The sequence below is a fragment of the Tupaia chinensis genome, unplaced genomic scaffold, assembly GCF_000334495.1.
Source record: "Tupaia chinensis unplaced genomic scaffold, TupChi_1.0 Scaffold139767_1, whole genome shotgun sequence".
NCBI classification, from domain to species: domain Eukaryota; kingdom Metazoa; phylum Chordata; class Mammalia; order Scandentia; family Tupaiidae; genus Tupaia; species Tupaia belangeri.
The window spans coordinates 2,633,835-2,649,247 of record NW_006199647.1 but is presented as its reverse complement, the minus strand read 5'-3'; the positions used below and the strand labels follow the sequence as shown (position 1 = coordinate 2,649,247).

The 15,413-nt window shown below is 46.8% G+C and overlaps 1 protein-coding gene across 1 annotated transcript; it reads right to left on the bottom strand.

Moving 5' to 3' along the window:
- Window positions 1–802: 802 nt before the first annotated feature.
- FAM241A (family with sequence similarity 241 member A) lies at window positions 803–6,032 on the bottom strand. The gene is made up of 3 exons (XM_006162264.3): window positions 5,967–6,032; window positions 4,870–5,043; window positions 803–3,265 (listed from the first exon to the last, which is right to left on the bottom strand). The coding sequence occupies exons 1-3, from the start codon at window positions 6,030–6,032 to the stop codon at window positions 3,020–3,022; spliced, it is 486 nt and encodes a 161-aa protein (XP_006162326.1). The 3' UTR covers window positions 803–3,019.
- Between the last annotated feature and the right edge of the window lie 9,381 nt (window positions 6,033–15,413).

Sequence of the window (15,413 nt, the reverse complement as noted above, 5' to 3'; positions counted from 1 at the left end):
TCTTTCACCTTGTAAAGTCATACATCTGTAACACAAACGTTTCAGATAAACGTGTAAAATAGGGTTAAAATATAATCCATGACATAATCTTCAAGCCAGACAAAAGGTCCTTGATGGCTTGATCCCGGACTTCCTATGTGCCAACAGCCTTCATGTTCCGGCCACTTGCCCTCCGCCAGTTCCGTGAGCTCCTCCATCACTGGGATCACTGGTAATGGATCTGCAGCTGAACGACAACCTAGGTTCTCTGCTCAAACGTGAATAGGGAAGTGTTTCAGAAGACAACTGTGGCCCAGTCTCCACAGGGAAGCGATCCCAATTCAGTTTCAGGTGAGTCAACAGGGATTTTTATGTGCTTTTTAAAAATTTTCCAAAACGTGTTTTCTTTTGTATCAGGAGGAGAAACAGAAATGTGTCCTCAGGCTGGCTCATCATAGAAACTGGCTCACTAGGGACAAAGCTCCGACTTGTAGTTTGCCAGTTTTTATGGTGTAAATACTCCCACCATAACCAAGTTAAGCTACAAGCTTATGTTGCTGAAGGCAGAAAAAAATGTGTAACATGGGCTCTTGGAAGCCAGCACAGGCAGACTAAACACACCACGAGACTCGGAACCATCTCACTGGTGGCGAGGAATGGGGAAGCACCTTGTACAGGACAGCTGAAGGTGTGAGAGGACCAAATTCCGCACACTGCGTTTTCCTTTTAGGAAAGTCCATCTGCTTGTAGATCTTGACCTTGTTCCTTGAATGAAGGGCTAGTAGAATGAGTACTATATTCACTAATAATAAAATAACCTCGATATTGTAATTTGTTTCTTTATTTGTAAGCAGTTACATTTCTAAAATTGGCTTATATTTGAGATTAAAATGACCAAGGATTGCTTTCAACTTAATTTCTTATTCCATGACAGAAAGAAATGACCAGTTTCATTTTAGGATATCAGTATAATCTCATTCTAATGTATTTCATAAAGGAAAATATTTTATCTCCATCAAACAAGCAGTTTGTTTTCTTCCACACGAAAGCAACAGAATAGATGGTGTACCACACTGACCACTGACAGATGTCGGAAGGCACGCAGCAAAGCACCCCCTTGTTTCTTCAGACAATTTAATACCCGACCTCCTGACACAGATGTGTGTACAGATGCAGCCTAAGGAATTACTATTAAAATCCACGTTAACAATACTCCGGCATAGGCACTGGTAGGACCAGAGGTGATGTAATACACGTGTCCTTTTTGCATTCTAAAGGGAAGCTAGAATTCCCAGTAGCCTTAGAAAAGAATGTACTTAATAATACATTTCGTGTACTTACCCAGATACACAAAATCTCTCGATTTCTATGACAAATGCCGCAGCTCTACTGTGCACCAAGGAGCACAGCTTTTCCAACAAGTTTCTCTTATACCGAGTTCATAAAGGTTACTATAAAATCTGCAAGCCTAATAAAAACACAATGATGTAGTACAAAGTCTTTTGTTTTTTTAAAAGTCAAAATTTAAAAGGCCAGTGTGTATACAAATGCACAAGTTTAGACAAGTGTTTATACAAGTGCTCCCTGACTGGTATTTTTGTTTAGAATTCTCTGATTTTAGAAATCTAAGTTAAATGCTTTTCACTATTTTCTGCTTCAGACTAGAAGCACTGAGAACTTAGAAAATGTGTTTTGAGGACTGGATAGAAACTTTACAAAAGGGGAACAGTAAACATTTTCCATGTTTTAGTCATTGCCCTACCAAAGATGATGTGTTGCTGGAAAGTCACGATGCATTTAGCAAAGAAAAACATGTCATGACTTTTACAACAGCCCAGTAAAAATGCCCCACTGCTCATTTTCCTTGTATTTACCTTGAATTCCTTTACAATTATTTTAACTACTTTTCCTGTTTAGACAATCTTTGAAAGTGTGAAGCTTTCAGGTTCTCTAACAAAACCTAAAATAGCAATAAAGCCATGGAAAATGCTCGTTTTGGTATAAACCCCAGTGTGCTCTGAATTAAGATAATAACATGGCTAGCCAATTACAGGCTTGGCTCCAGGCATAGAGCAGTATTAGCAAAATTGGCTGTTAAATTCCAAATATAAATTTGGTTTCATACTGTAATACTGTATTTTTCAATACAGATATCAAGAAAATGATCTGATATTTAAAAACAAATAACAGTAACATATAAATAAATGGTGTTGGGGGAAAAAACCCATACCAAGATAGGAAATGCATTACTTTAAATTTATAATAGTTGTTATAAAAGAACTATAAAATTATAAACCTCTGAAAAAATACACTGAAAATGTCTGTCTAGGAAAACTACACGCCTTGTGAAAGCCAGAACCGATAGGTGTGGCCAACTCTGCTTCCGGCTTCGGGTCTGAAAGCTCTGCCACTTTAAATGATACCCTGGAGCACTCACAGGCCCAGGTGTTCTCTCTAAGCAGGGACTGACTCAGTAACGATGTGCTCTCTCTCTGCAGAAAACAGGCCAGCTCTCCGGGTCTCAGCATCAGGAGTGTGAAGCTGTTGTGCGCCCTGGTCTGGGGAGAACAGGGACAACGGGGAGCTGAATACTTCCCAAATAATGTGGACTTATTTGGAGGGGGCAGGTATGGAGACGCTATTAGCTTATTTTTGGCCTGCTTTATTCTTTGAGAAGCAATCTGAAAGGTCTGAAGGTCCTTACTGGAAGGATGTTGATGGTGTGAGTTCCACACCCTGTTACCTCCCCGCTCACTACTGTTGGTGTTCACATTTAGCTTGGGGACAGAGGTGGCAGAAGTGGGCACAGGTCAAAATGGAGAAATAAGAGTTTTGTAGATGTTAGTGTATACTTAAATACGTATTCAACCCTGTTACAATCAAGTGCTGGGCTTCGTTTTAAACAGCATCCACTTCTAATTTAATTACGGAGCAGCCAGCACGCAACTGGAAACAAGGCAGACGTTTCTGGCTCTCAGAAAGTGGGACTTGTAGCTCCGTCAAGTACACGCATGGCCGTGCCAGACGCCCTCCCGCGTGTCTACTGCTGCACGTAAATGATGACGAGGCAGAGCAGGGCCACCAGGCCGAGGGCTTGCAGGCCCAGGAACCACAGCATAGCCCAAAAGAAAATGACCACCACTGGCTCCACGATCCGCTCTCCAAAGTACATGCGTGTGAAGCCCATGCTGATGAGGCTTTTGTTCAGTTCACCGAAGAGTGTTCCCATCTTTCTGTAGTCATCTCCGACAGGCTCACCAGGGTGGTTCTGGGATTCTTCAATAGCCTTTTAAAAAAGTAAGATAAACACAAAACATGAGCAAAAGTACATAGGTAAAGGTCTTTAAGAAAAACACAGCGATCCCTCTCATGAAGTCGTGATAGAAACAGGGAACCGGTAACAGGTTTGGATACACGCAGCGAACGCTGGCTCTGTGGGAACGACTGTCATGGCTGCGTTGGGAGCACCTGTGTCTCGTGACTTTCAGGTCCGTCCTCCGTCTACAGTGTCATGCTCCTGAGAGAATTAATACACGAGTGAGCACCTCGCTATGGGAGTTACGTCCTCTTGTATTTCTCTTCAAGTGTTACAAGTTAATTACGTGGAAATTGAGGTGGGATGTTTTCTACAGAACCTCCTCACCTGTGGGACAACCCGTGCCCGGGCACGCAGAACCTGTTTGTTCCGTTGGAGCAGAGCACAAACCACATTCTACCAACAGGCTTCCCTTCAGGGACGACACCTGACCGTGTGTGTGCGACCGTCCTCCCCGGCACAGCGTCCTATGGCGGCACCTGTCGACGTCCAGGGCTGGCCACGGTGCTTCTGTCTGCTCGTTTACTCCACTTCCTTCTACTGGCAGCCCCTTGATTTTCCTCTTGGAGACCATGCCCTCCCCTATTAGTCACTCGTTGGCTGAGGCCGTCCCATTCCCAGCCCTGGCTAATAAGAACACAGTTTTTTATTTTTGGAGAGGTTTTTGCTATAGGGCACGTGCGCTTGCCAGAGAGAGACAGAGACAGAAAGTGAGAAATCACCCCCCCAGGGGGGATGGATACACCACAATCCCTTCTCCTCCATTCTCCTTTTGGGATCCTGGGCACGCACACACACGCGCCCAGCTGAGTTTAAGCCACCGAGTCTGGGACTTGAACCGTGGTCAGCTACATAGGAGTTCAGCGACATAGCCATTGCACTAACTGCTGGGCCCAGAACACTGTTTTCTTGAGCTCACGATTAGTTAAGGAAAGACGGGTAACTTAAGGCAGGCCAGCGAAAGCTCTGCCTGACTTCGGCTACGAGCTAGGGGTTGCGTGCGTGAGCACAACTCTGTTACAGGGTGTGCTGGAGCCCTCCTAGCCAGGCAGGTTCTTACTCATCACGGCATGTGTGGGTGGACTGGGGGCCGGGCCGCAGTTCAGGATTTACTTGCTTGCGCCGTGTCTCCAGGAATTAGTAGCTTGAAGGTTCTCACTCTGAGTACTGAGACGGTCTAGCCCCGGGCACGTCTGTAGGTTTCCGGATTCCAGCGATGTAATTAATTAATTTATAAATTTATAAATTGTTTAAAGTAGGAACAAAAGAACAACATAGTAATAAAATAGAAAGAACTGGAAAGAGGAGAAAGTTCAGAGTACAGACTGGGGAAAGATACGGGCTATCGGAAAAGTCATGACCCATTTTTGCATAGGAAAAACAGAAAAACATGTCACGGCATTTTAGACAACTGTAGGCCTGAGCCACCAATTCAGCCCTACCCTCCTGGGACAGGCTGAAGGAGGGCACAGCCGAGTACTCGCTTCCTGCAGGAACCACCTCAGGCAGCCCTTCCAGGAGCTCCTCACTGAAAACAGCAACCGGTCCCTCCCACACTCCCGGGCTGCCTTTACCTGCTCTTTCCCCACAGCACTCAACAGCTCACTTGTTCCCGGATGGACTTCTTCATTGTTTTTCTCTACTACACAGTAACTGAAGGGCAAAAGCAGGCCTGTGTGTGCTTGCTTCTTTGTAGCCCAGCCTAAAGGAGCACCTGGAACGTGCAGATCAATAATCTTCTTCAGTGACTAGATGGAAGTACCAAGAAAGTACATACTAGCTCCAACAATAAAGAATAAACACAGAAAATGTTCTCTAATACAATGATTACAAGCAACTGTTAAACCAGTCACGTCCAGTACGATGTAAATGGGGAAGAAGACACTACCAGTGTAGGTCAGGTTGTTAAGGCAATGCAGTTTTAAAACAGCAGCGAAATGCGAGCACACCCACGGACTGTGATTTCCAAATAACTGATCGTTTCAACCCCCAGAGGAAAACATCAGCCAGAGATGGTAGAATACCTTTTCATTATATTACTGTTAAACTATAACCACAGATTATTATAAATAATGCAGGGTGAAGTGTGTGTGTGTATACACACACATTTTTATATGTATTCAAGGGTTTTACACTGGGTATTTTTATTGGTATCAAGAATGGTAGACTAATTGGTTAATTCTCTATGAAAAACCATCATTTTATTCTTGCTCTTTAAATTTAAAAGCTTAAAGTAATGTGCTTCTACACTCCTGCAAACCTCTTAAGTGGACTCAAACCCAGTGACTACTCAACACATGGAGAAATATGCGAGGATCACATGAACAAACAGTTAAGATTCCTGAGCTGAATTAAAACCAGACATAGATAGGGAGTCCCTGGGGCCGCACTCTTTCTCATGAAAATTTGTTTTTCAAGAGTGATCTCAATGTCAGTTTAATTTGGTTATGTAACTCAATAGAAAGGCTAGCAAAAGAAATCAGTCTTTGCTTTTCACATGTGCACGGAGTGTGTGCATTCAAGAGCATCAGGGAGAAGGCTGGAGTGGAATTCATATTTTTTAGTGGCATAAGACACTGGGAAGGGAGGAACCAAGCACCCTCGCTAACCACAAATCAAGCTACTCCATGTGGCAAATTTGGAAAATAATCTTTCTCTATTGTTGGATTACCTTTTGCCTATTACTGCATTCAGAATAAGCCCAAAGTTGCGGGCTGTCTTCATAGAACACTAGCATGGTTTAGAACATTATTTAGCCTTCATGGTCTTTGATCCATTTTACAGATCTGTAGATTACAGATAACTGATAGCCATGCAAAAATTATTCTTCTAACTGATAGTGATGCAAGAATTCTTCTACACAGCCCTGCACACGAATTCTGTTCCAGGAGAGGTTTAACCGATTTCTCTCCCTGCCTGTGGTCTGCACACGGATTCTGTCCCAGGAGAGGTTAACCGATTCCTCCCTGCCTGTGGTCTGCACACGGATTCTGTCCCAGGAGAGGTTAACCGATTCCTCTCTGCCTGTGGTAAAAGTCAGTTAATGTCCATTTCAACACAAGTACATTTCGACATATCTTTTCTCCATAAACATTTTTGGTTCTTAGACTTGAGCCACAAATTTGCCTCTTTATGAAAATTATGGTTTAACTTAATTAAATATGCTTTAATCATTGCCACAAATAAAATTAGCTATGAATTTTACTTGCTGTTAACTGTGGGTTTCATTTATTATCTGGGTTTCTTACTATCCCATGTTAAAGAAAAATAAACAAAACTTGCCAACTAAGACTGACGGTGTACACCGGCTAATACTCCCAGCGCCTACGCTTGCTAGCCTGTCACATTTTTAGCAGCTCTCAAGGACTACAGTCCTTGTCTAAATTTTTACAAATGTTTTGGAGGGATCCTTTAAGCTGTGCATTGACACAGCTAAAACTACTAGTTTCTTCTTTGCTGATTCTGACAAGAAAGGATGTTCCTGTTATACAAAAAGTTCAAGTTTCCTCTTCAAACTGATTTCTGTCGTGGTAGTTTCCCCGGGAAGGTGCACCGCTCGTGAGAACATCAGTGAGTTTTTACCAGCACTCTTTTTGGATAGAAGTTTTGGTGGACTCTGTACTAGTATAGAGGTGTCAAAAGAATTTTCTGAAGCATCTGCCTTATAAAGTAATTTCTGTTTTCGTGGAGATTATGTTTTAGGGTTTGCCTGCAGGGGGGAGCATGGGGGTGGCAGAGAATAAACATGTTAACAAACAAGATAATGCAAACGGTGAGAAAGCCAGGAGGAAAAGAAGAGAGCAGTGAAATGGAGGGGTCGGAGGTGGGGGTTCCTCCCGAGTGGTCCAAGCTGGTAGCCCTGAGGGTCACAGCTAAGCGGATGGTGTGCAGGCCCTCTGCCAATGAGGCCAGGCGCTGGTGCGGTGGTGGGGTCGCTGGACTGGCTTGGGAAGGGTCTGGCCTCACTTCCCGGACCTCCCTGGCATGCCAGGTGTGCGTGCCCCTGGTTGGGCTGGCTGAGACTGGGGCGCACTGTGGCGTGGGCCTCGCCTAGCTCTCCTCTCTTATGGGAACCGCAAACTTAAAAGAAACAAGGAAAATAGAAAGATCTGGGGAGAGTGCCAGGCTGAGCCAGAGCCAGAGCTAAGCTGGCTGTGCTAACGCAGACCTCAACTGTGACCACAGTGAGAAATGAATTTTATCTCCTGATGCCACATGTAAACGCAGGTGCCACAAAGTGACACCCACTTATGTGCGATGCATTTGAACCCCACCTCTCCTGTTCACAGTCCACTAAGCTCCTGGTGTGGCCAGACGCAGGCTTGGTGGATGGGCTTTCAAGTACGAGAGTGAGTCTCAACCCTGCCAGTCGCCTGCTGCGCCCGTCCACTCGGCTCCCGGTGCTGCAGTTCGGGCATCCTTGGCGGGCAGCACCAGCATCTGCTCATGAGGGCTGACATCGGAAAGAGCAGCTCACTGGCGCCTCTGTTAATGCAGCCTGACTTCACCCAATTTCCCTAAGTCTACGCCACTTCTCTGCTTGGCCTTTGATAGGCTGCTAGGTGAGAAACCATTCCTTGGGAACCAGCAGTTAGCGTAATGGCTATGTCGCTGGACTCCCACGTAGTCGACTGCGGTTCGTGTCCCGGACCCAGTGGCTTAAAACTCACGCCGGGCGCGTGTGCGCCCAAGATCCCGAGAGAAGAATGGAGGAGAAGGGATTGCGGCGTGACCATCCCCCCTGGGGGGTGATTTCTCGCTTTCTGTCTCTATGTCTCTCTCTGTCTGTCTGGCGAGCACACGTGCCCTATAGTGAAAACCTCTCCAAAAAAAAAAAGAAACCATTCCTTGTTTTAATTGGCATGTACTTTCTCGCCAGTGCAGCTGGGTGTGTTTTCTACTTATCAGACATGTGGTTGCAGTTTTCATTTCCTACAAAATGTAAAAATTGATGTTATTACCCATAAAGACTGACTAACTTAGATGTAGAGCTTCACCTCATTACTGCATTTATATATTACATACATTTAATTTATTTATCATTTTATTTATAACTTGTGGGTCATTCACCATTAAATGCAAAATTACAGCATTTTTTTAAAAGAATTATTTACTCTATTTAATTTATTATTATTTTAATTTGACTGAAGGGAAACAGAGAGAGAGAGAGAGAGAGAGAGAAAGGGAGAGAGAAAGCATGTCGTAAAGTCTGGGACTGAAACTGTGGTCAACCACGTGGGAGTCCAGCGCCCCAGCCACCATGCCACCTGCAGGCCCCATAGCCTTCTTCTCTATTTACCTCCTGCTAAACTACACAGAGCCAATAAAGAATGAAAAGACTGTTGAGGGGATGGATAAAAATCGAGACTGCCATCTAGCTTTTCTTTCTGAAACTGCAGGTAGCGATATTGACGACGGTGGTGATTTTATTGTGTCATAGGGCACATGTGCTCACCAGAGAGGGGGAAGTGAGAAAGCAAGCCTCCACTTCGGCCATGCGGGGGCCACCTGCTGGCCCTCATTTAGCTCCTAATTAGCCTCTGAAATGATTATAAGCTAAAAAATACTAAAATGTTTATTCATATTTTAACTAATAGGATTATATTTTAAGTCAGAAGTCACAGTTGCAAACATACAAATGAAACCACCACATATTCCGAAAGATACACGCAATTTCTGTGTTACCAACATATGAGAGCAGGAGGGAGTGACTACCCAACAAGAAAGTCGTACTACGTAAGAGACAGGTTTTGCACGGACTGAAGGCAGTGGTGCGCCATGAAATGAAGGGCAGGATTAATGCGAGCCTCCCTCTTAATTCAAGCTGCAGAGGATAAAGTTTCTACATGTTGTACTTATCTTTTCCTTTTTTTAAGAGAGATTTTTGCTACAGTCACCGGGAGAGACAGAGACAGAAAGTGAGAAATCACTCTACAGGGGGGATGACTACTCTGCAACCCCTTCTCCTCCATTCTCCTCTCAGGTTTTGGGCACGCATGCACACACACCCAGAGTGAGTTTTAGGCCACCAGGTCCGGGACTCGAACCGTGGTGGACTACATGGGAGTTCAGTGACATAACCATTATGCCATCTGCTGGTGCTATGTTGTACTTATCTTAAAATCGACTTTTTTTTTCCTTTTTAAAATGTTACTTTATTTATTTATATTTGGTTGGGGGGCAGGGTGGGGAGGAGAAAGAGATATAGATAGATAGATAGAGAGAGAGAGAGAGAGAGAGAGAGAGAGTGAGAAAGCAAGCCACCAGATCTGTGACTCCAACCATGGTCGGCCCTGTGGAAGAAAAAAATCATCTCAGAAAACAGAAAGTATCTTTTACATCAAGTCACTCAGAAATTCAGCTTCTCTGCTCAAATGAAACTATTCCCTGGCCTTAGCAGTACCCTCAAACACTCACACGCTTAATGAGCCCAAACCTAACCAGGAGGAAGGCTTTTAAAACAGGGAGCTGCCCCGGCAAGGTGCGCCTGGCTCAGGACTGCGAAACTGAAGCCGGGCTGAGGCTGGGGAAGATACGAAGCTTGACTTCCTCCTGGGCAAGGCTGGGGTGTGGAACTTGCCACCAGGTCCAGGCCACGTGGGAGCATCCAACACCTTAACCACCACGCCACCTCTGGTCCCCAGAACACTTACTTATTCAATAAAGAAAGCATTGTTCTATAAACGGGAGGCCGGCATGGACCACAGGCATAGTTCTATGATGCAGCTGAGGGGACGAGGAAGAGGAGACGGCCACGAGGAACGGGGAGCTCATCTCCATCGGGTGCCAGGCGCCCATACACCCGCGAGGTGGGGACCGCGTCGTACCCGCTGCAGCGAGAAACCGCCTCCGAGGGACCCGCCTGGGCCTCACGGCTAGGCAGGCGAGCTGGGATTCCTTCCCCCTCCCAGGCCCAGAGAAGGCACAGCTGCTGTCAAACACAACCGGCGCACTTGGGAGCCTTTTTCATGGTTTTGGGGTACTCGGCTTCCACAAGGAGGGGGCACGGAGGGGAAAGACAAGGGGCAGAGAGGGACAACACGAATCCACGGGAGGACCAGAGCAAACACAGGGACAGGACAGCACAAATCCACAGTAGGACCAGAGCAGACGCTGGGGCGGGACAACACAAATCCACCGGAGCAGACGCTGGGGCGGGACAACACAAATCCACCGGAGGACCAGAGCAGACGCTGGGGCGGGACAACAGCAGCACGAATTCTCGGTAGGACCAGATCAGACACTGGGGTGGGACGATGCCGGCTCCCTGCCCCTGCAGCTCAGATGAGCACAGCTACAGCAGTAAGGGGGCTGTGTCTCCTGCTGATGCCCTGCTGAGAGGCAGGTATGGTGAGCACTGCGGACAGGCCTGCCTCTCCCTGTCTCATCGCCTACATGCGGTCTGTGGGCGCAGCATCAGCATCACCCGGGAGTCTCTTGGGGACACAAAATCCCACACTCTCACCCAGATCAACTGAATCGAAAACGGCACTTATGAGAGAATCCCCATGCACGTCAAGGGGGAGGGACAGCGTACTATTCTTCCTTGTCTCTAGGGGGCCCTTCTCACTGCTCAGGACCAGCAGATGGCGTACGGTTACAACACGTAGCTGCCTGTGGTTCGAGTCCTGGACCCAGAGGCTCAAACCTCACGTTGTGTGCCTGTGCTATGTGTCCAAAATCCCAAGAGGAGAATGGAGGAGAAGGGACTGCGGCATGGCTATCCCCCTGGGGGTGGATTTCTTGCTTTCTGTCTCTCTGTCTCTGGCAAGCACACGTGCCCTATAGCAAAAATCTCTTTAAAAAAATAAATAATACCTTTCTTGGATTTCTTTTCATTTAGGTCCCAAAGCCACTGCTTGGATGGTAACTGTGCACTAGAGAGTGCTCTAATAATTTATGTGTGTGTATTACTAACTCATTTAACTCTCCCAACAATTCTGTGAGGCTAACACAATCATAATTGCCATCATCCAGATGAAGAAGCTAAAGTTCACAGAGGGCATTTACCTCACCCGAAGTTACAGTGAGTTAACGGCAAACGTAGGCTCCTGAATCTGGAATCTACATCGCTAACCCTATTTCTAATGATGTATCAAAAAGGAGGCAGAGGTCCAGCCCTCTCCCTATTTCCCTTCATCTTGTGGCGCACAGTTCAGCGAGCCCTGTTAGAGGCTCCTTCATTTACTTACTCAATATCTGTGCGCGATACTGTTCTGCAAAGGCAAGAGACAGAATGAGCAACCAGCCCTTAGAGGGAGCAAAGCCACTGTGCTCGATGGCGTGGGTGCTTGCACACCTAGAAGCCAATGAATCACGCATCAGAGATACTAGGGTTTGTCAGGGTCAGAACTCATAAAGGAATGCACAGAGGTAGCCAATTATAAATGAAATACATAAACGTCGAAAGCTAGAAAGCAGGTGCAAGAAAACATAATGTGGGAAAAAGAATCCCTTTCAAAATACCAACAAACATATAAAGGCTCAATATAGACTTCAGTTCTTGTGTGTCTATTACACACGTATGTGATATACAGCTACTATATGCTACATGTTTAAAATGACATATATGAATGTAGTATGTCATATACATATGTATCTTTTAAGTGTATCTTTTCCTTTTTAAAAGAAGGGTTTAACTTTGTCATTTAAAAAAGAAAAACAGACCCAGCCACTGTGGCGCAGTGGTACTTCCAGTTCCCTGAAAAGCTAGATAACATATGGGTAGCCGTGAGTTCAGATCCCTAGTCAGCCTGAAAGCACACCGGGCACACATGGGGGCCCAGGATCCCGAGGAGCTGAGGGCTTTGGAAGGCGGGTCACGAGCCTCCTCCCTCGTGCGTGGATGTGCATGAGCTCTCATTTAAAAAGAGAAAAGAAATATCAATGACCAATGAATAAATGAATGGTTTAGTACATCTCTCTAGCTATATTTTAACAACAATAAAATTTCTACCGACTGAATTAGCAAGGGTTATAAATGATACTGCTCACTGCTGTGCTGATGGCTTCCAATCCCCAAGGCTGGAGGAGTACACTGGTATCAGCTTTCTTGAATGCAATTCTTTAGGATGTTTCGAGAGACTTTGAAGAGCGTGGCTCAGTGACTAGTTCTTCCATGTCTAAGATACACTGCAAGGTAAAACTGTAAGGACTTACAGGCAAAGATTTTCATAGGGCATTATTTATATTGATAAAAGAAAGCTTGAAGCAACCTAAATGTGTGTTGAGAGAATGGTAGGTAGTCTGGCAACTAGTTTTTACATAAGAATTTTCAGTAACTCGGGAAATGACACAACCAGCTAAGTAAATAAAATATTGCGAATGCCATTTATATTAAAACATGCTAGGGGACCCAGCAGGTGGAATAGTGGTTAAGGCGCTGGACTCCCACATGGCCGACCATGGTTGGAGTTCTGGACCTGGAAGCTTGAAAATCACACAGGGCATATGTGTGTGCCTGCCCAAGATCCCAGAAATTGAGAAGGAACTGCAGCATGGTCATGTCTCATGGGAGGGAGATTTCTCACTTTCCTTCTTTCTGTCTCTCTCTCCCCAGTGAGTGCACAAGCCCTATGGCAACACCACTCCCCATGTAAATAAACAAACAAACAAAACATACAATGTATGGATGTACACATATATTACACAGAGAGGGATACACGAATGTAGTAATATCAGACATTTGATATCAACATATAACGCAGACTGAGATTTCGTAGCTTTTGTTTTCTTTGAACTTTCTGCAGCCTTACATTTTCCAGAGTATACATTCCTTTTTTTTTGGAGAGGTTTTCACTATAGGGCGCGTGCGCTCGTCAGACAGACAGGGCGCGACATAGAGACAGAAAGCGAGAAATCACCCCCGAGGGGGGATGGTCATGCCGCAATCTCTTCTCCTCCATTCTCCTCCCGGGATCTTGGGCACGCACGCACACACGTGAGTTCTAAGCCACCGGGTCTGGGACACGAACCGCGGTTGACTACGTGGGAGTCCAGCGACATAGCCATTACGCTAACTGCTGGTTCCCCCCCTTATTTTTTTTAACATTACTTTTAAAAAAAATTATTTTATTTTTAAAAATGTGCTACAGGGCATGTGTGCTCACGGTAGGGATGGGCTGGGGGAGGGGGAGGAAGAGCGAGAAAGCAAGCCACCAGGTCTGGAACTGGAAATGCAGCCAGTCATGTGGGAGGGCTTTGGCCACCACACCACCTGCCTGCCCTGTGCACATTCCTCTTACAACCATAAAGACAGACCTTACAGCTAGAGTGAATGATTCCAGGGCCATCTAGGGTATCCGACCTTCCTCTGCTCTAGTGGGCACACCCACCTGAGGTCATCTGGCCATCTCCACACTGCGCCACCTCTAAGCAGATGCCACTGACAGTGCAGACTTAGAACGAAAGGGCTGGAGAGGCTAAGCCTTCCGGAGGGACAGCAGGCCAGAGACCCCTCACATGAAGCCACAAGTTGCTCACTGTTGACGCAGCTGGGTCATCTCTCATGCACACAGCTGCCAACACGCACGTGGGACTTCTGTGTCCTGCCCTTCAGTTTCCTGAGTGTCCCTTGCAGTCCTTCTCTCCCTCACTCCTCTTCCTCAGAGGCCCGACTCTGCTGCAAACCTGACACTGTTCCTTTAGGACTCGGTTCGGCCAGTGAAGGTCTCTATTCTTAGGACACTTGATTTTAACCAGGCGTCCTCTGTCAGACACCCTACCTGGGAAGACTCAGGCTAGGACACAGAAACCTCAATTTTTCCTCAAAAGGAGCAGCATCTAAGAACAAATTGTAGAATATAATACTGATATTTTAGTTATTAATAAAACATACTGATACCAGCATTTCAGTATTACATAAAATAAATCCCAAAATATTGGTACATATTAACTAGGTGTCAAAATAACAAGAACCAAAGGTAGGTTTTGTGGAGTCCAAGTCCATGCAAGAGCCTTCTAGGTTGAAGGAGGGAGTGAGCCTTCGGATAGAAATGGAAAGAAACAGCAGGAAGGACATCTGTGGAGGAGCCTCTGGCCTGGGAAACAGTCCAAGGAAGAAACGTGCTTCATCGGATTCCCAGAAAGGGCAGAACTCTGAAGGAAAGGCTTAGCGCGGAAACGAGGTGCTGAGAAAATCCCGCATGGGGCGGGCAGGTGCCTGCAGAGCTCCGGGATCTGTAGGAGCACACCCCGGAGCCCCGGCCAGGTGCGGAGGCCTTCGAGTCCGGCGCTGCCGGCGCTGCCACACGCACCATGTCTCCACGCCAAGCGGCCGCAGGTGCAGGGCCTCTGCCTCCTTGCCAGCTTCTTCCCAGCTGCTGCATCACTTTATGAAAAAGTTACTTCAGGTTCTAAATTTTTAGCTTAGGAAACAACTTTTCAAAAACACTCCATTCACAGACCAAACAACAATAAAATCATCTCTCTAAAGAACCAAATAAAATGTCTCCTTGAGATATTTTTTTGGAGAGGTTTTTGCTATAGGGTATGTGCACTCGCCAGACAGAGACACAAAGCGAGAAATCACCCCCCAGGGAGATGACCACCGGGGTCCGGGACTCGAACCGTGGTCAGCTATGTAGGAGCCCAGCAACACAGCCATTACGCCAAATGCTGGTCCCCTCCCGCAAACATTTCTAGGTGTAAAGGTTTCACCATCCTGACATGCCAGGTCATAAAAACATTACATTTCATTCACAGGACTCAGACCACGAGGCCCGGTGGTGGCACTACCGCGGAATGACACGGCACAAAGCCCTGCTGCTTACACGGGCGGGTTGCGCCGATTTCCCGCTCGTTTCCGGCACCCAAGCGCGTTTCGGTGCCGACACACCGCAGAGGGAAACGCCCACGGGTCTGCCACTGTCGCGCGGGTAGGCTCGGGGCACAGGGGCGGGTCGTCAGGGCCACCGAAACGCTCCAAAGCCCTTCAAGTGGTGCGGAGTGACTGCGCCGTCCGTGCGAGCTCTCGCGGGTGGACGCGCCGGCCTCGGCTTCTCCTTATTCGGCCCGGGAGCAGGGCGCGGGCCCAGAACCGCTGGCCCCCGGCACACGCCCGGGCGCACGGCGGCCCCAGCTCGGCGCGCTCCGCTGCCCCGGAACCCCGGCCCGGACC